Below are 24,452 nucleotides of genomic sequence, written 5' to 3'. Positions count from 1 at the left end.
GCTGCAAAAAAAAGCAAGTGTGAAACTAGCCTTAGCTGCTTTTTTCTTGCCATAATACAAATTCTAACAGTCTATTCAGTAGGACTATCAGCTGTGTATCCACCAGACTTCTGCACAACACAACTGATGGTCCCAACCCCATTTATAAGGCAAGAAATCCCACTTACTAAACCTGACAGGGCACACCTGTGAAGTGAAAACCATTTCCGGTGACTACCTCTTGAAGCTCCTCAAGAGAATGCCAAGAGTGTGCAAAGCAGTAATCAAAGAAAAAGGTGGCTACTTTGAAGAACCTAGAATATAAGACATATTTTCAGTTGTTTCACACTTTTTTGTTAATTATATAATTCCACATGTGTAAATTCATTGTTTTGATGCCTTCAGAGTGAATCTACAATTTTCATAGTCATGAAAATAAAGAAAACTCTTTGAATGAGAAGGTGTCCAAACTTTTGGTCAGTACTGTATATATATATATATATATATATATATATATATATATATATTTATATATACACATTCTGCACTGCCATTGTGATTTAAAAAAAAAAACCTAAATAATTTACAGTATTTCCCTGAAATGACATTTTCTACATCCCACACCAATCATCTTTTACAATAATCGTGACATTTCTGTTTCCGGTTGATGTCAGACCCTACAGTCGGCATTTCACTGTTATTAATGCCTATTATAGTCTATGTGGTTGTTCGCATTTCCGTGTTGTTGTTTTTTTTTTCCCTGGATCAGGAGTCAATTTTGATCCAAGTTATGGAGCAGACTCACCCATTTCACTAGGCCCGTTAAAAAAAAACAGCACGCATATGCCATCCGTGTGTCATCCAAGAGTTGACCAGTTTTTAAGGTGTAATGGGTAGGAGACATTTGGAATTTTTTTTTTCTACATACATGAAAACGAATATCTTCCTCATGGTAAAAACAGGCCCAGGGATGAAAAATGGATGAAAATCAGATTCAGCACCTTGCTGAAAATCAGTTCTCTTTATTTTGTATGCAAAAAAAAACATACATGTGAGTAATGTCTACTGATATATTAACCTTATTCTTCAAATCTGGATTTATGAACTCATTCTTTTCAGCAAGTAACCCCTTAACCATCTGTGGCTTACTTTTTCATCACAGATCTCTCAGGACTCAGGAGCTGAGCTGCACTATAGCCTGCAGATGCCAGCTGTGTTACATAACCGGCATCTGTCTGTAACAGCCGCGACCACAGCTAGCTCTGGTTGCTGCTTCTAACCCCTTCACAACCGTTGACGTATAGGTACATCATTGGTCGCGTCCCTGCATTTGCTGCGGTCTCCGGCGATGAGCCTGCATCTTTCCCTGCACATGACATCTGATCTGATCAGCTGTCATGTTCATCTAAGAGCCGCAGGTGCAATCGCGATCGATCCTTGGCTTTTAACATGTTAAATGCCTCTGTCAATCTCTGACAACGTCATTTAACTCATGCTAACAGGAAGTGCATCACAAGACACGCACATCGGCACCCGAGGCACGGAATCACGGGGCGCCAAGGGGTTGTCATGACAGCCGGGGCTCTGCAGAAGAAACAGTGGAGCAAAACATGAACATGGCCTAGGCATGAAGGGGTTAAACATTTAAATAGCGAACGTTGGGAGCCGAAGGTTTACCATTGCAGCATGGGGCCTGCTGGAGGTCCTGTTCCTGCTATTTTAGGTCTCCTGTGAAGCCCAGCAGAGGCTGGGCTTCATAGGAGAACCACAGTTTCACTATATACCGTGCTTCAATAATCTAACACTGCAGTGTATTGTATAAGAAAACTAATGACTGCAGAGTCACGTTCCCTAGAGGAACTAAAAATAAACTAAACATTAAAAATAGAGTTTGAAAAAATATATAGAAGTTTAAATCACCTCTCCCCATTCAAGAATACAGAAATTAAAAAAGTTGCAGGTCTCAGAAAATGGTGACACAAACCAATTCTTTTTTTACACGTTTCTGAATTTTTTTTCACCACTTATGTAAAAATGGTATCGTCATAATCATATCAACTTGGGGAATTAGATTGCCAGGACATTCCCCTCCCCTGAGTGATGTAACAACCCCCCCACCCCAAAAAAAAAATATAGCGAAATTGCTTTTTTTTCACCATTTCACATCATTTGGAGTTTTTTTCACGTTTTTAAAGACATGATATCATAACATTTATTTTACTCATTTATATAGCGCCTTTAATTCCACAGCGCTTTACAGACATTATCATCGATATCCCCATTGGGGCTCACAATCTAAATTCCCTATCAGTATGTCTTTGAAATGTGGGAGGAAACCGGAGAACCCGGAGGAAACCCACGCAAATACAGGAAAATGAATGATTCCCTTCAGAATCACAGCTACGGTCTCCAAACAAAACAGGTGGGAGAAGGGGAGGAAAAGTCGTAAACTTAAAAATGAAATGTGTACAGGTCCTTAAAGGGTGAAATACATTTTTTTTAATTAAGAACTAAATGCCATTATCATGCATTTTCCCTGTGATAATAAGATGCATTACTTGTCTTTTATGTTATTACATTGTGATTTTGCATATTCCTAAATTAGGTTGCCATTTTCTAACCAATAGAATGCATTGGTGAATTTATTTGTTGGATTTGGGATTCCCATTTGTTCTTTTTAAAATGTTGACTTCAGAGTCAGTGATCAGGGAGACCTTTTCTTGGCATGACTAGAAGACATGCATGTGATCATTACCTTGAGTTAGGCCGAGGTCACACAACTGTTCAGTCATCCGAGAGAATCAGTAATAGGAGAAAATGTGGGGGGAAAAATTCTCCATCTTCTCCGTTCTGTCAGTCTGTGACAATCGGACTGCACTCAACTGTCATCCGAGTGCAGTCCGATGTGGTCCATGGACTCATTGACTTACACAGCCGTGTGCGATCCGATAATCGGATCAAACTCTGGCATGCCACTATTTTTTCCTCGGACCTCCTTGATGAGAGGAAAGAATTGGACATCTCCAGAGCCCCGTAGAATAATGTTTTTCCATGTGCAATGCGACTGAAAATACGGTCATATGCATGAGCCCCCTAAAGTATAATAATATGATATAACCACATATAGATGGCAATTGAGCCCATGATTATTTCCATGCCACAGCTGTCAGTATTATTTTTGTCTGATTTTTCTACAGGAATTTTTCCCCAAAATATTTTTTTATAGCTGAGGCTCAAATTTTTTATAGAAATGCATGAAATAGCAAAAAATAATATACAGTCATATGTAAAAGTTTGGGCACCCCTGTTAATGTTAACCTTTTTTCTTTATAACAATTTTGGTTTTTGCAACAGGTATTTCAGTTTCATATGTCTAATAACTGATGGACTCAGTTATATTTCTGGATTCAAATGAGGTTTATTGTACTAACAGAAAATGTGCAATCTGCATTTAAACAAAATTTGACCGGTGCAAAAGTATGGGCACCCTTATCATTTTCTTGATTTGAACACTCCTAACTACTTTTTACTGACTTCCTGAAGCACTAAATTGGTTTTGTAACCTCATTGAGCTTTGAACTTCATAGCCAGGTGTATCAAATCATGAGAAAAGGTATTTAAAGTGGCCACTTGCAAGTAGTTCTCCTATTTGATTCTCCTATGAAGAGTGGCATCATGGGCTCCTCAAAACAACTCTCAAATGATCTGAAAACAAAGATTATTCAACATAGCTTTTCAGGGGAAGGATACAAAAAGTTGTCTCAGAGATTTAACCTGTCAGTTTCCACTGTGAGGAACATAGTAAGGAAATGGAAGAACACAGGTACAGTTCTTGTTAAGCCCAGAAGTGGCAGGCCAAGAAAAATATCAGAAAGGCAGAGAAGAAGAATGGTGAGAACAGTCAAGGACAATCCACAGACCACCTCCAAAGACCTGCAGCATCATCTTGCTGCAGATGGTGTCACTGTGCATCGGTCAACAATACAGCGCATGCATAACGCCTTTTTGTATGACCAAACAACTCAATCTTTGTTTCATCAGTTCACAGGACCTTCTTCCAAAATGTAACTGGCTTGTCCAAATGTGCTTTTGCATACCTCAGGCGACTCTGTTTGTGGCGTGCTTGCAGAAACGGCTTCTTTTGCATCACTCTCCCATACAGCTTCTCCTTGTGCAAAGTGCGCTGTATTGTTGACCGATGCACAGTGACACCATCTGCAGCAAGATGATGCTGCGGGTCTTTGGAGGTGGTCTGTGGATTGTCCTTGACTGTTCTCACCATTCTTCTTCTCTGCCTTTCTGATATTTTTCTTGGCCTGCCACTTCTGGGCTTAACAAGAACTGTACCTGTGTTCTTCCATTTCCTTACTATGTTCCTCACAGTGGAAACTGACAGGTTAAATCTCTGAGACAACTTTTTGTATCCTTCCCCCTGAAAAGCTATGTTGAATAATCTTGGTTTTCAGATCATTTGAGAGTTGTTTTGAGGAGCCCATGATGCCACTCTTCATAGGAGAATCAAATAGGAGAACGACTTGCAAGTGGCCACCATAAATACCTTTTCTCATGATTTGATACACCTGGCTATGAAGTTCAAAGCTCAATGAGGTTACAAAACCAATTTAGTGCTTCAGGAAGTCAGAAAAAAGTAGTTAGGAGTGTTCAAATCAAGCAAATGATAAGGGTGCCCATACTTTTGCACCGGTCAAATTTTGTTTAAATGCAGATTGCACATTTTCTGTTAGTACAATAAACCTCATTTGAATCCAGAAATATAACTGAGTCCATCAGTTATTAGATATATGAAACTGAAATACCTGTTGCAAAAACCAAAATTGTTATAAAGAAAAAAGGTTAACATTAATAGGGGTGCCCAAACTTTTACATATGACTGTAGAATAAATTCTGCATGAAAGGAGTTGTCCAGCATAGAAATGGGTTTCCAAGGGTCTTAGACTAGTTTAAAACATATTAAACAAAGGATACTCAACTACAGCAATCCCTTTAACTCCCATATTAGGCCTAACTCAGTCTTGCTGGCTTTACTTCATGGTCCCATCTAGACAATTTCCTGCTCAGCCAATCATTGCCACATTGGTGACCTGCATCAGCTACTGATTGGCTGATAAGTCATTTCCTGTTATTTTTTTTTTTGTAAAATTCTTTTTCTCAAAATGGGGAGAAGGAAGTAAAGACCGGCCGGGAGCAGTAAATATTGGAGTTGTGGGGACTCAGGCTTTTTTGAGCCCTTTCTTCACTCGACAGTCCTTTTAAGGCACTATCACTCAACCATATTTGCAATACGAGTGACAATAAGGATGAAATTGAAAATTAGTCTATTTTTTTTCTGGAGGAGGTTTTAATTCATACAGTTGTGTGAACTTAGCCCAAGGGAATAAAATTACAGCAGGCCCAAAAGCTTCGCGTTCCAGTAGAAAATAGGGGAAGGGTGGGACGTTGATTGCATTTGACCCTCTGACCATAGTATTCATGCTGCCTTCTTTTGCTTCTCTTTTTACCAAACCTCCTTTCTCTTTTTTTTGATATAGAGACAATGTCCCCATAACCATTCAGATTTAACTCTGCAACATTGCGGCAAAAGTGCCTTTATTTCGTCAGATGAGAATGCTCTTTATGCGCGCGACTGTATTGCTGCGGCGCACAATAGACGGACTGCTCTCAAGAGTCCTCCTTTTTTTTTTTTTCCTGTGTTGATGACAATCAAAGCTATACTCCTCTTTTTCTGTATGAACATCACAATCGCATCTGTCTGGCACGTCCACTGAGGCACGAATTAATATTTTTCAATTGGTCTGTTGTCCGAGGGGAACCGGCTAGGAAGAGATTGACAGATGCAGCTTGAATGATCTTGTGCTTAGAACTCAGCCCAATTTGTGGTTTGTTGCAGGTGCTAAAGAGATTGATATTGCCGCTACACTGGAGCACTTGAGAGACCAGCGACCAGGAATGGTGCAGACAAAGGTACTGTCAATAACACAAGAGCATAAAACATCTATTAAAGAGTCTTCAGTAACTGTTTCTGTGTTAGAGGGAAAGCAGATTCTGACCTAGTTTAGTAGACATCACTAGTTGGGTTACTTTGCATACATTTTGGGTGAGCAGCTCTGAAGATTTATCCGAGCGCCTTTTCTCTGTTTACATTAATTCTCCGAAGACCAAGGTAGAAATCCATAACAATTAATATGAAATAAGATACAAAGGGAAACAATAACTTTCTTGGCGTTGATCGCGAGCTCAGATCAAGGTCTGGTATACAGGATGTTCTCTCAGCTACAGAGGAAATTACAAGGTTCTATTTTTAATTCCGGGTATCTCGGCTCCCGTCCTATTTCATCTGCACACGCCATGCGTTTAATAATGAAAAAATTTCAAGGAAATTGTGATTGAATACACTTTTAGTGAACTAAGAATCAGCTTTCAAGTTTTCATCTATTATGACTGAAAAAAATAAATAAATAAATAAATAAATATATATATATATATATATATATATATATGTATATACACGGTACATAAAATTCCCCGAGGGTCACTGATTATAGAAATAGTACATTTTGATTGCTGTAATGTTTCGGTCATTTTAAAGAGTTTTAGAGATTGAGAACCATAAAAAAAAAAATTACAAATCAATTTTACGCAAACAAGGATGCAGCAATTGTTCAGTGAGTAGATGAAAACAATATTAACAGAACAATATTAACTTAAATGTGTTAATAGGTTTTGGAAATGTTTTAGAACAAATATATATATTTTTTTCAATTTTCAATATTATTATTATTTACAGATTTGTTTTGTAATTTTCACACTGGGCCCAATAATAGACTCATGCTTCATATTCTGTACAAATGACTTTTCTGCAGTCTCATTATCACTACAGGTAGGATTACAATGAAAGGTGACAGGTCTATTTACAGAAGATGACATAGGATCCACCAATCACAATAGGTGATGGTCACAGCCCACCTCCCCTCCTTTCTTCACCTTCTCCCTGATGAGAGCATGCTCATGGGGTATTTCTACAGCACAAATCAGTACAGTCTGAAATAGTTTGTTGCTTTTGTTGTCTACGTGAAGAACAAGAAATGGGAGTCTAATATTAGACCTATATTTATTTTGTTATAAAAATATAAAAAAAATTAAAAAATCACTATCGATTTAAAAATATATTTAAAATAAAAAGCCTGAATTAAACAATGTCATTTTTATTATATATTCCTTTTAAAGCTACTTACCCGGAATCCAAACCTGTGTATAGGTGATAACCGTTTGCTAATTTTCTGCCTAATTTGGGTTCTACTATTTGAAGATCTCGGAAGTCCTCTGGCCTGCTTTCCGTATAGATGTTTTCAACCAGTGGTTTAGGAATCACATGTTGCTCTTCTCTGAGGATCATAAGTTCTATGTCTGTACATCTTGTTAGTTGTTTGCTTCAGCATAATTAAAAGTTGGCATCTGGGTGAGAACAGCCATATCGGAAGAGCATGTTGCTCTCTAGAATGCAGCAACCCCTTCCTTCTGATGATCTCTGGGATCACAAGATAACAAAAAGTTAAAAAGTGCATGCATCATATCTGAATGCGGCTCTTAAGCTTAAAGGGGTTGTCTGGGACTTTAACATTGATGGCCTATCCTTAGGATAGGTAATATATCTGATCAATGGGGGTAAGACACCCGGTATCCGCGCAGATCAGTTATTCCATGGCGGCAGCTGGAACTGCTCATTTGTGGAGCTGCAAAGGACAGCTCCAATAGAGTCTGCTTCTGGGAACTGCACATCCACCCCCTATTGATTTGAATAAGGGGCGGATGTGCAGTATCCGCCATAGCCATAATACAGTTGATGGAGCTATGCAGCTCTGTATCTGAGCAGTTTCAGCTGCTGCTGACATCGGGAACAGATAATTGGGGGGTGCTGGGTGTCGTACCCCCACCAATTAACATTGAAGGCCTATCCTTTGGATAGGTCATCAATATTAAATCCTAGACAACCCCATTTAAAAAATATAAAAGACCCTGGTTTTAGAACTTGAACTGTCTTTGCAGGATATTGCCGGATCCATCAGAGCGAACATCCATGTACGTGAATGTGTTAACAGACTCTGGATGCAGACAGTCACACGCAGAGGAAAAAATAATAACATCCCCTAAATATTCCTGATAACAGACTACATTTCCATTCATTAGATGTGATGATTTTGTCATTGTAGACACAAGTGATTAAAGCGAACAGCAAACACGAAATGACAACCTATTTAATACCGTGACCCAAATACATTTTTGACCTTTCTGTCATGATTTTTAAAAAATGTTTTTTTTTCTGAGGAATTTTTCAATTAATTAACCACGCAAAAAAATGTGAAAAGGATTTTAAAAAAAGCCAATTAAATGTAAATATTCTATAAACAAACCATGTGCGTCCGTCATGTTGTGGACTATGTGGTAATCACGTTTCCATTCTGTTTCCAGACAGTTACACTGCCCAAATCTCTCATGGAAATGCGGGGTAAATTATAAGTATCTGATTACTTGCCAGTGCTGTGTGTTCTCGGGAGAATTAGACTTGATGGGTTTAAACAAACCGCAATATTTGCCAGCGGAATACAAATAAGAAATTGTAGGCTTTTTGATTATTTTTTAAGTCTTAGGATTAAAAATCAGGTTAGAAATACCAATTAGAAGACGTCCCCAGGCAAAACAGCCACCCAAATCACTACACCAATAACGCAATGTTCACAGCGAGTGTAAACTTTTGTTATTATTTTTTTAGTGGATTTCCCATTGCAATATTCCTCTTCTATAAAAAAAAATAAATAAATAAAAAATAAAGACATACTGTATATTGGAATGGATATTAACATTATTGCATAATTGCAAGCAGTTCCAAATTTGCCAGGACTGTCATGATTTTTCATAAACATTCTTGGCAAATTTAGTGATGTCCCAGATCATAAAGGTGCAGGTTGTATGTAAACCTACCGTAAAAGTCAGTGTTCGTATTTTTTTTTAGGGGCATTACCGGGTAGAGTAACACCTGACCCCTTACAGAGCCATCAGTGTACACTAAAAATACATGCTCCAAAACTGCGGGCTGTGGACCGTCCCCTTGCTGGGACTAGGAACCAGAAACTCACAAACCAAAAAAACTAACTAACTGTGCTGGCTGGTCCATCGAGTTGGATAAGGGTTAGGTTGGCAGAAAAGAGAGGACATTTAGTTATAGCTTATGTGCCTTTTTGCAAGAAATGCTGCCTATTCCAGCTATTATCTTGTTTCTAAATGGAGCACATTAAGAAGAAAAGGGGATAAATAGATGCAGAATGAGATGTTTGTCTGTAACGGAAGATACGTGTTTGTTGTCCTGTGAGGATCTACCATTAATTGGGTTTTCTCAAGTTCTGTGTTCGAGAGTCCTTTCCTTCCCAGCTTTCTCCTTGCCAGGGGCGGTGCTGTCTTGATCAATGACAGTTTGGACCAGTGGCGTGCTTGTGCCAGTGGCCCGAAACATGCACTCTTCAATGCTACTTGTAGAGTCACTTTTAGAGGCACTGATGTTCACCAGATCCAGGACCACTCCATGCCTAGGAGACAGACCATTGCTGATAGACTGCAGAAATGGCTGAAGTACATTGTAGTTGTCTCCATTTAAAGGGAATCTGTCACCCCATTTTTGGCCTATGAGCTGTAGCCACCGCCATTAGGGGCTTATCTACAGCATTCTGTAATGCTGTAGATAAGCCCCCGATGTAACCTGAAAGATAAGAAAAAAAATTATATTAGGGTGTGGTCCGGTGCGGTGGGTGTCACGGTCCGGTCCGGCGCCTCCCATCTTCTAGAGATGACGTCCTCCTTCTTACTTCTACTGTGGCTCCTGCACAGGCATACTTTATCTGCCCTGTTGAGGGCAGAGTAAAGTACTGCAGTGCGCAGGCGCCGGGAAAGGTCAAAGAGGTCCGGCGCCTGCACACTGCAGTACTTTACTCTGCCCTCAACAGGGCAGAGAAAGAAACGCCTGAGCAGTAGCCACGGCAGAAGCAAGGAGGAGGACGTCATCTCTAGAAGATGGGAGGCGCCGGACCGGACCACGACACCCATCTGACTGGACCGGATGCCCGGGTAAGTATAATCTAACTTGTTTTTCTTATCTTTCATGTTACAGTGGGGGCTTATCTACTGCATTACAGAATACTGTAGATCAGCCCCTGATGGCGGTGGCCGCAGCTCATATCCCGAAAATGGGGTGACAGATTCCCTTTAAGAAGATGAGACAACCCCTTTAAAAGGGTTGTTTCAGGAACAACTCGGGAGGGGTGGCATAGGTATGGCCGAGACTCCCACGAATCATGAGAATGGAGGGCCAAAAATAACATTAACTATAGAGAGATAACTGAAAAAAATGTGGGATTATCAACACAGATCTAACATATTGACCAAACCTGCCGATATCGGGTGGATTGTTAAACTGTTTAATGTGCATGACCTCTCATCTATCAAAGTGGAAAAGAAAAATCGGGCATGTTGGGTTTCACTCTGTGTCATGATAGAGAAGTGGAGCCTGGGGCGATGGCTAATGTTCAAATTAGCTGTCATCAGATGTCGGCTTTGGAGTGACAGCAAAACAATTCCGATTTATATCTGAAAATATAGAGCTGCGGAATGAACAATTCATGTTTTTTTTTATCATGGATGCAAATCATGTGTAGATCTTTGCAGACAATGTGTTGTCTTATGCATAATGAATGGCTTCTTGGCAATCATCGTGATGCTGCAATATCTTGCTGACTGAAGAACGCATTGTGATGATTATGATTCTTCTTCCTAGGTTTTCTGAAACTACAACTGCCAGGACGATGTTATTATTGACGGCTTTACTCATTTTATAATATTCTTTTTTTCTTTTTTTTTTAGGAGCAATTTGAGTTTGCACTGACAGCCGTGGCGGAGGAAGTGAACGCAATACTAAAGGCCCTTCCACAATAAGTGTTTGACATATCTAAAGAATACCCGAGCGATCCTTTCCTCAACCTCCTCCTATCAATCTCTAAACGTTGTTGGAAATTGTGACCTGGTGTGTGTCATGTATAGTAACCGCACAGAGACAGGCGCCCGCATTTTTGTCCCCTGCTAGGAGAGCCATTTGCTCACAGCAGCCCAATGATAGTATATAGGGAAACACAACGTTCCTGGTCAGAAAATTGCTCTTGTCTTTTCTTTTCGCTTGAGAATAATAAAACCTCATTTTTTGGTTTGTTTCTTGCTTGAACATCACCATTGTTATTGTTTATTGTCTCTTTTTGACGCCTTCCTTTACTTTTGCCCATATCTCATACTGGTAGAGTAAGAGTTATGTAGTCCATTACAAGCTATCATAGATCCAAATCCATTACTGCCTATAATACACCAGATGTCCTCAACCTGTAGCTTTTGCAAGACTGCAGCTCCCACTATGCAAGCAGTTTTGCACCAGGCAGCGGGACACAGGTTGGAGGCAACTGTCCATGTGCTTCATTGATCGATTAGTCAAGATTCAGTACTGTCGTGGGGTATATAACAATTCTCAAAATATACATCACCTGCCATTTATCAATAGCTGACTAGTACAAAAATGCTAAAAAAAATAAAATAAATATGTGATGTGCGGATTTAGAAGCTTTATGAATGCCGTAATATTAAAGTGCTCCTCCAGCCAAACATACAATTATACTACCAGCTCAGGACCATACTCTCACCCATATGAGGCAGTATGGGGTTACTTTCACACTGGCGTAATATAACCACATTAAACCTGAAAAAATGGAAACAAACCATCCCTAACTGCTGAGGATTCAGATCATGCTTCGATGATGACTCCCTAAATTGTGCTCACGTTGAGTATTTGGAGCAGATATTTCTGCGGTGGGAAATACGATAATTTTCTATGTGCGGTTTTACATGAGTTGTTGATGCGTTTTTACTTGCTGTTTTTTCTCCATTCATATGAAGAAGTGAAAAACTCTTAGGTTGTGTGTAAACGTAAGCGGTTTTTTCGCGTTTTTTAAGTGTTTTTACTGGCAAAAGCGCTTAAAAAAAGCTTAAAAGAAGCATCCCATTCATTTGAATGCATTCTGCAAAAAAATGCATCGCCGTAAAAAATGCAGCATGCTCATTAATTTTGTGGGAAAATCCGCGTTTCTAGTTATTTTCTATGAGACTAGGGATGCGTGGAAAAAAACGCATAAAAAATGCGCTTTTTTCGCAAAAAAAGCACAGAAAAAAAATGTGCGTTTTCTGGGAAGGAGTCTGGTGTTCATGCAGAAATTTTCTGCATACTACGTGGGCACATAGCCTTAAAAAATTGACAAGCTGCAAATTTAACAAAAAAAAAACAAAAACGTTTTGATGGTTCAAATCCACAATGTAAAAATAAGCAGCGCGTGCATGAGGTTTCAGAAATCTCTCACCTTGCTAGTACTATAAAACGTTGCTTTTTTTTTACCTTTAAAAAACGCATGGCAAAAACACAGTGTGTGAATAAGCCCTGAGCCTGAGAAATGACTTTCCAGTGCTTTAAACAGTAGTTGTAGACAATGGGGCTGATATATCAGAACTAATTATTGGTGAGTAATTGCCCATCGCTTATTATTCAGCAGTGATTGTATCGGACGAGTGCTACCCGGGGTTTGCAAGGACAGCACTCGAATCCATGATATTCTATGGGGCTGTGCATGTGTCTGATTGTGATCTGACCGTCGGATCAAAATCGGCAATGCAATTGGGTTTGTGGAAAAATTGGCCTGCACTCGGATGACATACAAGTGCTGTGCCGTTTTCACGGACTGACAGAATGGAGAGGGTTGAGAAACTTTTGTTTTCCTCTCCACCTCCCTCTGAGAAAAATTGATCAAACTCTAATCAAAGTCTGATCAGAATAATCTCAGATGTCGAGAAAACGGTCTTGTGCCCCTACCCTAATCCATGCCAATCTTTTTCTCCGACATGATAAATTTGTGCCAGTGATCATCCTAATGTAATAAAAAAACTAATGTAATAAAAAAAAAGCACATTGATCCCCTCCTCTTGGTGCAAGGTCGAATTAATATGACAAACTCACAAACTTTGCGTCCCGTAAATATTGGCCGGAGTTGCCTTTTCTGTTATTTTATCAGTTGATTGTTACTTTTAATTGACAGAATATATGAGATAGATACAAATATAAATTTTTTTCTTTTGTTGCTTTTATATATTCCCCACAGAACAATATTTCTCATGTATAACATATCCATACTATACAAAGAGCTCGGAGCTAAATATGCTGTCATTTCATTAGGCATCTGCGTATTCCTTTGTTTCCATTCACATTATATTCATTGCACAAAATATAAATCTAAAACTGTTTCTATATACAGGGTGGCACCAATAGCTATAGATTTTCACACGGTATACGGTATAAATGAAGGAAATCATTAGTCTGAAGGTACGAGTGTGATAAGTTAAAATTGGTAAAATTGTATTCTACTCTTTGTACAATCAATTTTTTTATTATAGAGGCCCCCTGATGAAAAGTTGTAGTCTAGGGGGGGAAACTGGAAAGAAGTGTTGAATTTTTGCCACAGTCGAAACAGAGTCTAACACATTTCAGTCTTTGAGATTAATGGGCTCTATGTGTAGCGCTCTGACTGGCTGAGTCCTCCAGAAAAATCAAGAGATGATATTACAAGCTGCTTTCCATTCATAATCCCCTAAAAGATTATTTTTGCCAAATTCAGCAAAATAGCAACTCAAAAATAATAATATAAATAACCGATTTTCCATAAATGCAAAGAAACTTTGATTTTGTTCTTTTTTCTTTATTTGCATCTTTTTGGACTAAAATGTCACCCAACACTTTAAAACAGAATTTTTGATGTCACAAGTTAGTCTCGGGTGCTAGGTTACTGTGGTACAACTTTACAAAAATTTTGCAATGTTTTGAAAAGTCTGAAATGATGAATTATCTGAAAAACATCCTGATAATGAAAACTACACCCACCTTGTTTAGAAAACCATAAAATGTCAACAACTGATAAAGATAGTGTAAAAATGGCTCAAAAGCCTTAATAAATTTGATTCTAACATATAAATGACTAGAAAGCAAACTTTTCAAAAAAGGCACAAAAATAATGATGAATCAAGACTAATGACTTTTTTTTCCATGTGATACTACAATTTTTGCACAAGTAACAATGAAATCCACCAACACGACAACTGATACTTTTTCAATCTTCACTGTAAAAAAAATAATGATTGATCCTCAGTCCTGTAATTTCAATATGATTGATGATTGATCTTGATGTCAATTTTGATTAAATGAATTGTCTCAACAGAAAGTAAACATTTTCAATATGTCTATAAATAACAAATAATGACACACGGTCATTTTAAAGAGAATCTGCCACTTGCTCAAAAAGTTGTGTTAAATACATTGTAAAATTACCTGAGTTCCTCTGATTCCAACACTTTTTTTTCCTTTTTAGACTGAGTCACTCTGCTGCACAGATATTTACATGTGTTTCTTCTACAGCGCAGTATGTGAAATCTCTACTTTGTAGTCCAACTTCACAGTTTTTCTTCTGGGGCCTGCGCTTTCTCCCCTCCCTCCTTGATGTTGTCAATCACAGGTCATCAGCCTCTGAAACTGATAGACTGCTAGATTAGCCACTGAGCTGTAATTGGCAGCATCAGGGATGGAGGGGTGAAAGAGTAAGCCCCCAGGAAAGCCTGTGAAGAAACGCCCAGTTGGGCTGCAAAGCAGAGATTTCACATATTGCGCTCCAGAAAAAAACAAATGTGAATATCTCTCCAATGGAGTGACGCATCGTAAAACAGAGGCACGTGTCAGAATTATGATATTTTTACACGGGATTTGACTCAATTTTAGTCTTCTTTAAAGGTGGAAGTGTAAATGCTCTTTGACGGTTTTAGATACTATTATGTTTACAAATAAGGGTTCTATTGTTATAGATGGTAATGAAAATGTTTGTAATATGGGGATATTAAAGTATGTGACCCTATCTTTCTACAGCATTAGTAATTTGCAAGGATTGATGGAACCATCCGCTTTGTATTCAGTCGAAAGATTGAACATCCTATTAAAAAAAAATCTCCCGGTGGAGTCATGGTGCTTAGAATGGCTTTTAACAAGGAAGTCATCATGTGCATTTGTTGCAGAAAAATAGCTGTATTGTGAAAGTTAAGCTATGTGACTCTTAACACCTAAGTAGCTTGAGCTCTGCCCGTAAATCTCCAAGACTTGACAGTACGTTACCAGTGATGGAATTACATCCGAAAATCAGCTGGTGAATGCCACTGTTGAAATCTGCTTCTCATCCCGCAGAAGCATTACATTGTGTTATGGTCATACTAATCGGATTAGGTGACTTCTCGTGGACCAATTAGAGCTGACATTCATTGTAAACTACTGCAGCATTTCATCTTTACATCCATCCTATGGGATTTCAGTATACATATTCATGTCAGGGAGCAGAATATTTACAAGTCTAGGCTTTAAAACAAAGCGCTCTTCTGCCAGGACTAAACATAACTAACGCCGAACATATTTCTTCTGTTTTGTTTCCGAGCAGAGGACTTATTGTTCTACACGGTACTGACGTACACCAAGTCATTTATCACATAAGCAAGGCAAACGGTATGCAATAAATGGTGACGTCTCTTATAAGTCATCAGTCTAGAAAATGATGTTACTGACTGTACTTGGCATCACTACTCGACAGATTTGCAATGGTGGGCTATAAAGACTTACCACTATTATCAAAATATTTGATATCATTGCCTTATCAAAATACTCCTTCGTCTATTAGGTGAACATATCAAGAATGTGCTAATTACCGTATGCAATATAATTTTCCAGCAGCTTCACCAAGGCTGAACCCAATGACACCGCATGGGTCACCAGCACCCGTGGAAAGGCACTTTTTCCCCCCCAAACCTAGTAATAATGCCCCCGTAGTTCCTTCATAAAACAAATAACACTCCCTAAGTGTCCATCCACAAGTAATAATTTCACCTTTGAGCTAACCCCTTCAAAATAAAAATTAAAGTTTCACCTAATAAACTCATCTGGTGCTAGCAAGTGAGTCCTCCTCTTCACTCTGCACAGAGTTGGCTAACACAGGTGGCGCAATACAGTGACATCATTGCACCTCCGGTATGTGTTTTAGGCCATAGTCCTAAAGCAGCCTGCAGCCTACAGGAAAGAGTTGTTGGGTGGGCCAGTGTCATGTTGACATGCCATTATACAGTTCAAAGAGGTGCTCACCTGAAGATTGGTGGCGAAACCTGGCCATATGCGTTGCCTAAATATTTGGCACTATCAATGCCACTTCCTAGGGATGCAACATTTCAAAAGGAAAAATATAGCATTACTTCCATAGTCTTATTTTTTAAAAATTTTGCACTCCTAAGAATTTTACACCCAGGGCAATTATTGGTGTGGCCCCCATGCTATTCACCACTGGTTCTTTACAGCAGAGTCATACCTATACATACTGCTGGACCCAAAGTTCTAGAAAGGTTTTCAAAGACTTTTGTCATGTATTAAACCATATTAAGACTTTTACGTACTTTGTAAATTATTTACAGTCAAAGCACAGACCTATCCTGGAAATGAGTGCTAAGTTGGCTGAATCCCATATATATGAGGCATTGTAGAGTTTTGTGACTGAGGAGCAAGCAGAAGCCAACCCTCCAAATAGTCTAAACTTTACAAAGGAAACTTGTCTTGCACATATCCTCCCCAATGATCAGACCACACACAAAGCATAAAGAGTGATGGGTAAAACAATCATGTAAAAACAGCAAGTAAGTGACAGACAGAAACCATTAGATACAACAGGTACCAAAAATCATATGAGCCCATAGATTACACTTACAGGAGATGTTAAGAATACAAAAATGTAGAGATTGGACACGTTTGTTACTTTGCACAATGAGAATTTGGAGCTGTATGATTACATGAGTGTTATCACTGTTCACCGTTATCAGCTACTGTTTTGTAGTAATGGTCCCGGCACATTAAACCAACCATCCCCACATTTCTCATAAGAGGCAATCATTCATCTTCACAAGTATGAAGAATGTTATGTTCATCCCATAGCCGGCTAGTCTGGTAAATGATCCGGGTATTTCTTATTTCTTCCCTTCACACTAACTGTAATAAATGGCCTCTTGCGGTCTCGTGACATCATTTATTTATGCATTAGTTTATCTTTGAAGACCCACCTGTACAGCCTATACTATAGTCTAGCAATACAGCGGCTTCAATGTCTGCACAAAGCCCACTTTTTGCATTGTTAGAAAACAGATTTTTATACCAGGTAGTATACTGCAATATGATCAAAAATGAACCGTCCTGCTGGATTGTCTAAACTGCTAATGACATGCTCGCTGACTGTTTCCAGCATAAGTGAGAATGTGGCTATGTAGAGAGCAAAACTTCGTATTTGTGAAAAATAACTAGTGTAACATATTTACAAAGTTATTCACTTTTTTATGGAAATTAGGTTCTATAAATGGTGGTCGAATGCACAGTTTAAGTAATAATGGAAAGAAAAAAATCCTTATCTAGTAGTGTAAGTATCTTTTGAGAAAGTCTCTACTGCACACATGGGGTTTCTGAAAAATGTATCCCCAGTCAGTGCTAAACACATCCCTCCTCCATGCGGGAGGCATCACTTCACGTACGCCGATATTAGCAAATACAGAAGGAGAGATTAACCTGCTCCTTCTACATGTCAGGACAGGTTCACATGAGCGTATAAAAAATATCCGTCAGATTTCATCCAAAAAAGTGGGACAAAATTTTTCCTCGTCATCTGTGTGCAATCTATTTTTTTACAGCTATTAATTATTTGCAAGACCATTTATAGTTTTCTACGTTACCCAAATGCAAGTATCCATAAAAATCTATGCTAAACTGTGGCTTCGTATGGAATCCGATTTTTTTCTTTTTCTCCCCATCTGATTTCGGAGTAAAATTGCAGCAAGTTTGCCAGTGGAAGGAAAAAAAAAGGTCATCAGCTCCGCCCCATTGAATAACATTGATCAGTGTGCTAGCCCGATAAATATGGGATAGCACTCATCCAGTTTCTACGGTAGTGTGAATGAGCCCTTTGGATGAGTCTAATCCGTTTTCCAGATTTAAGCAGTGACTTTTTTCACATTTAGGTTCAGTTAGTGAAAAAAGAAATTCATCTCCAGTGCGTCATTGAATAACATTGATCCGAGTGCTGTCCGTTTGTTTTCTCACGGACGGCACTTGGACCGAAAATACAGTCCTGTGATCGAGCCCTAATAGAAGGGATAGCTTAGAAAAAGAAAGCGAGTTGACATGGTCAAGGTTTGCTTTGTTTCTTTTTCTCCTGTATGGGTGACCCCGAATACCCACATCCTCCAGGAATATTGCTTATAAATACATTTAATTCTACAATTTAAATCTCGATGGAAGATCCATCTCCTTGCAAGAACCACATACTATTTTTGGCGGAACTTTGCTCTTTATTCCAACCAGAAAATGAGCAGTTTTGTCTAGATGTCTAGATAGGAATCATAAAAACAATCAGAACCATGAGTCGCGACTAATCGCCATGAATGTTTGGACTGTGACTTTCCGTTTATAAACTTATTCTTATAAACTCATCTTTCATTTCATCATCATTAAAATGAGGAATTGAAGAAGTGAGTCCACCACATACACACAACGTTGTAAAGTTGCATTTCGGTTTATAGAACTTTTCCTTCGTCTGTCAAATAATTCAGTAAACCAGACATGGCAGATAATTACAATTTTTCCTATGGTTCTAAATATGTTATTGCAAATGCGACTTCTAGTAATGGTACTGTCTGTAATTCCCCCTAACAGTGAGGGCAGAAGATTTAGCCAAGAAAGCGGGTGGTTCAAGTGCCGAGAGTTTCTCCTCCAAAGCTTCTTTTCGAGAAGAGATCATGCCTCATCCAGTGGCTTAATAACCAAACCGCTCTCTTGGCTGCATCTCCCTCATTACTTTGAACTTCTGGCATGGACAGCATCATGATTGGAGGTAATTTTACCTGACTGGGTACAGAACGCACACTTTCATAAACCAGGTACTTATTGTAGCCTTTCGTATTTTTTAATTGCGAATCTGAATTCCTATTGTTACACCAGCAAACAATAATCTGTACTTGTGTATTTGTGCATGCTTGTATCTAGTCACAGATCGCTTAGTTCTTCTGTACTTTCCGACCTGCAGATAATTTTAGACTCTTTATATGTACATAATAAAGATATACAAAGTATTTTGTTCTACCTCTGTAAAAAAAAAAAATCATTTGTGAATAAAAGTTACGTTGTCTGTGGAGTTTGGTGAATACTGCAACATTGTCTCATTTTCTTTTATTTCCCTAAATGAAGCTGATGCCACTATCACCAGCATAGAAACTAATGTATAACACATCATACAGCAAACATTTTGTTTCTTACCTTCAAAAAGTCACCAGTCCGGAGGCTCTGAAATGCGTTGATTGAATCAAAATCTTCATTTTCAACCATCATGGATTCTTCATTCCCACAAGGGCAGCCCAGGTACTGTGATAACTCCACTGAAGTGGACATGTCAACTATAGGAAGCCATGGATCACCAAATGGTCATGTATCTTTTCCTAATGAATTTCGAACATCTTGCTCAGTATAAGTGCCAGACAATAAAATCCACACCAGATTTTAACTATAATGTTCCCCAATTTTCTGATGTCAAGTAAATTAAAACTGTTTTACAACGGTGTTCCGCCCTCCACCCCCTCCCAACCCAAGCTTTAATCCCTCCCTATCTTTTTAGACAAAAAAACAGGTTTGGCCAAAACTGAAAAAAGTCACAAATCTTTTAAACAACTTTCACTTACACTAAAATTTGTGAATTCTTAACACCAATTTTCTGATCTGCATGTATTGATAAGTTCTCACTCAGGATACTGTGGAGCTTTGTGTGTACTCAGCAGAGTATGTTCTCCCATTATACATTGTTATACTGGTTTACAGCTGACATTCTTCACTCGCATGATAAAATTCTGATTCCCTGGAGAACCCAGAATCATCTATGATCCAATGCATTGTAGAATTTTTTTGCGATTTACTAAGAACACAAGAATAATTTAAAGCAAACCTGTGACTTAAGATGTGCCATTTTTTATGGACATCATGTTATGAAACAGCAGGGATTGAGTAGATCAGGTTACAGTTTTGAGAAAAAAAAGTTTCAGTATGTTTTAGAAACTATTGGTTAAAGGCGCTTTCCTTTTTTTAAGTTTAGAGTCTAGCTGTGACCTAACTCAATGATTGACAGTTTTCAATGTATGATTGTGCTTACAGAGTCTTCAATCAATTTGTAGCTCTGAAGCCTCTGTCACTCCAGCTCTATTCCACGTCCAGCGCTGTCTCCTCCTGCTTCAGTGAAAGTTCCTTTGTCTGAAGTCATACAACATAGGTAAGGTCAGACAAGTGGAAGAAATAGAGCTGGAGTGACAGAGGCTTCAGATCTACAAATAGCTTCATTTGAATATCAATTCAAATGTTGATTTCTCATTAACAGAGGAATAGGCTGGTCTTGTAAAGGTATAACTGGTCTTGTCTTTAAAAGAGCTACATGCATATGTAAATACTTTTGGGGGAGTGGTTAAATCCTAGTGACAGATTCCCTTTATGTTAATAAAATACAATTTTCACAATAATAATAATAATAATAATAATAATCTTTATTTCTATAGTGCCCAAATATTCCCCCAGCACTTTACAACTCAGAGGAGGCATATACAAAGAAAAAAATACAATACAGAGGGCCCCACTTGCAAACTTACAATCCATGAGGAAATAAGGGTGGCACAAAAGGTAAAACAAAGTGCTTGTAATATATGATCCAGCCATCAATATGATAAATAGCGGCATTCAAAAAGCACTGCATAAACCAGGTACCAGCCAGTATCTGCACAAGTATAGATACAAAGTGCTATTGAGTGCATGGAGGATGTGGTATCCGATGATAAGAGGGACCAGATTTTGGGGAAGGGAGAACAGGGAAGAATTAGATTAGTGAGTTGAGTTGATAGGTCAGTCTAAAGAAATGTGTTTTTAAAACTGGATATTGTTAACTAAACTAGTAGTCCAGGGTAGTGCATTCCAGAAAACTGGAGCAGCATGAGAAAAGTTCTGGAGACAGGGGTGGGAGGTTCAGATTATAGAGGATGTTAGTTTTTGGTGATTACCGCAACAGAGAGCACAAGTAGGTTGATAGACAGAGATGAGGGAGGATATGTAGGGAGGTACAGAAGGGTGGAGAGCTTTGTGAGTGAGAAAGATAAGTTTATGTTATACTCTGTAGTGGATTGGCAAACAGTGCAATGACTGACACAGGGTGGAGGCATTGGTGTAGCGGTTGGACAGTAATATGATACTGGCTGTTGCAGTCAGGATGGGTTGGAGAGGGGAGAGTTTAGTAGGAGGGAGACAGGTTAGTGAAGAGTTGCAATAGTCCAGACAAGAATGAATCAGAGAATCAGAAAGAGTTTTTGCAGAGTCAAAGATAATAAAAGGTCAGATTCTAAAGATGTTTTTTTCAGGTGCATGAGCGAGCAAATGATCGGATGTAGGGAGTGAACAAAAGACAAATATAACCCCAAGACAGCGTGCATTCTGCTTATGGTAGAACCACAAACGGTAATGGCAATATTCAGTTTTTCAGAAATTCAATTTTAGGTAGATGGAGGACCGACAGTGGACAGAGAAACAGTTCTATGCGGGGTTAATATCAGGAGAAGTGGTGTTTAATTGGGTGTCATCAACAAAAAGATGGTACTGAAAACCAAATCTGCTGAAGGTTTGTCCAGTAAGGGCCGTATACAGAGAAAAGAGGAGGTGGTCTGGGACTAAACCTTGAGGAATCGGGGAAAAGGAACCAGCAATTTTTACACTTAAGGAGCCGTTAGAGAGGTAGCACAACCAAGAAAGAGTCGGTGGTACTGAATATTTTTGAACAATACTATATAGCTATCTGCTCTGCTCCTTTTCCTGTACAATAAATTACATGCAGATCATATTGCATGTGTAATATGACAGATTTCCTTTAAAGAAGAATGCTCTCAGTGGCAAAAAAAACAAGATAGCCATTAAAAGGTACCATAACTACAAGACTAACAAAAATAAATGATGTTACAAAGCAAGCTTTCAAGACTTCTTAGGTCTCATCCTCAGGTATGGTATAACAAAGTTTCAGAAGAAACACAAAATTATGTACAAAAAAAATAGAGGCATAGTATAAATGGACAGATAAAGAAACAAACTGAGCTCAGAGAGTGAATCCTTAATTGGATTAGATTAGTAGTGTGAAAGTTTTATAGTCCCAATATCCAAGTAAGATCAGAGGCCTGGTGTCCTCACTGTCTCCAGAGATCCGTTGGGTATTAAATGTTCCTGCTTGCATCTGGTTAAAAAGAAGATGTCACTATCAATCTGGCTAACACGATACCAAACCCACAGATTTCCTTTAAAAATATTTCTCAATATTATGTAAAACAATTTATGCATGTTATGATGAAAAGATTAGCAACATAGAGTTTCAGAGCTGGACAGTAATCACGATCTCTACGTACAAGATCAACTCCGCAAAAAAAAAAATCACTAAAACAATTAACAGTTTCTGAAACAGTTCAAAGCTCTGAATTCCTCAATCATTAATCACATGCAGAATCCTTAAAATACTGAGGGGATGAGACAAGAAATATATAAGGACATTGCAAAACTTTATATTATACCTCAATAGAAAAAGAAATTGTAGTGCAGCAGAGTCTTCTAGATAATCTACATAGCAGATTCTGCTTCTGAATAACTCATGCTCATAATTGTTTCTCACAATAATATTGTAATGGATCAAGGAGTCAAAGAGACAGAGCAAGAGATAATTAAGTAAGACTTAAGTCTATAAGTAAGGGCCCACACTGCGCCAGAAACGCGTTAGACTTTTTTCTATCACCAGCATGTGAATTTTAATTGTTTGCTACTTATGGAAAAAAATTGAGGATTTTATCTATTTTTTTGGATGTGCCGATCAACTTTATTTTCTTGGATTCATTTTCTCATGGTCAGCCGTATTTGAAACGGCACCCATCACATACAAAGGACAGATCTATTCATTCACTGCAGGGTGAGCGATTTAGTTACTCTTTTTATCAAAATATTAATTGATGGCTGCAGCAACAATGGCATCACATCATAATATCTTACCAAAGGCTTCTCTGAGGATTTTTCTTCATTACATTCTATGAAACAGTCGAAAAGTTTGCATGAACAACTCTCCATTCATTTACTGCCTGGATGCAGCGATTTTTCCACCTAGCCTGCACTACCAAACATATATAGCTTATCTTTTAGAAAGAAGCCACATTAAAAGAGAACTCGAAATCTAATACATGCATTGCTGCCCAATCCACAGGCAGCATATATTAAGCATTTGCTGTTATGACAGAGCCCTAACACTCACACGGAGATAAACAAACCAAGGGAGATATTAATCCTGCACACCACAGGTTCGTATACAGAATAGGCAATTCCTAACCTGACTTTGATTTGTCCCTGCCTGACCATGGAGGTTTTCACCCTAAAATTACGCAATATGCCCTTTGAGACAGTGACTGGCGTCGTGAATGGCCGGTATGTGTCGCAGAGGAGGAGGTCTTCTGCGCTGTAAGCCTAAAATGTTTCTCTGGGACCTGTAGTTCCATGAGCCTTATTTAGCTTATAAGGGGCTGGGCTTACAGGGTTAGCCAGAGAGCTGGGTGGGTCTGGCTAACCACACACCTCCCATCAATGGGTGTGTCTCATACGTTATAATCAGACTGTGGTTTTGTCACAGGGTCTCTGTGTCGGAAGGTCCTGCAAGGGGACAGGTTTCCTGAATCGCACATGGTGAGGCCATTTACCCGCAGAGTCTGTGATGGCTAACTGTGTTGGGGAAGTTACCGACCTTCTAAAGGTCTGGAACTGTTGGGTGGGACCTTGCTGAGCAAGTCATCGTATGGAACAGTGATCCTAGTAAGGCAGCTTCCCTGGAAGCCAAGAAGTGACAAGGAGTCATCGTGTGGAGCAGAGCTCCTGTAAGGTAACCTCAGACAAGGGGGTTGTAAGAATGGCAGGTAGGTTAATCTTCTACATGGACAGACTGGTGGTCATAATATGTTCATGGATGTAATAAAATGGAATTTACGTTATGCGGTTTTTGCTGTGTAAATAAACTGAATAACTTTATGTGAGAAACCGTTCCTATGTGCCTTAATCCTGTTGTCAAGTGAGTGTCCCCCAACACATACAGTAAGTGCTATCTTACAGCCCTCAATGTCGGCTGACCATGAGTGTCTTAACTGCACCCTCAACTATACACAGAGTGCAGCCCAAATCA

The 24,452-nt window shown here is 38.8% G+C and overlaps 1 protein-coding gene across 2 annotated transcripts in view; it reads left to right on the top strand.

Annotated features, from left to right (window-relative positions):
• Positions 1 to 19,388, top strand: part of PTPRN2 (protein tyrosine phosphatase receptor type N2) — a 1,309,069-nt gene extending 1,289,681 nt beyond the window's left edge. For both annotated transcript variants that reach the window (XM_073581608.1, XM_073581607.1), the window contains 2 exons: positions 5,888 to 5,961; positions 10,906 to 19,388. In XM_073581608.1, the coding sequence (XP_073437709.1) occupies positions 5,888 to 5,961; positions 10,906 to 10,977 (146 nt within the window). In that variant the 3' untranslated portion in view covers positions 10,978 to 19,388. The remainder of the gene's footprint in view (positions 1 to 5,887; positions 5,962 to 10,905) is intronic.
• Positions 19,389 to 24,452: the final 5,064 nt, after the last annotated feature.

Source organism: Dendrobates tinctorius, unplaced genomic scaffold (genome assembly GCF_039654945.1).
Source record: "Dendrobates tinctorius isolate UK_male_01 unplaced genomic scaffold, ASM3965494v1 ptg000070l, whole genome shotgun sequence".
Classification (NCBI taxonomy): Eukaryota; Metazoa; Chordata; class Amphibia; order Anura; family Dendrobatidae; genus Dendrobates; species Dendrobates tinctorius.
Note: the sequence above shows the minus strand (reverse complement) of the source record. Positions and strands in the feature narration are given on the sequence as shown.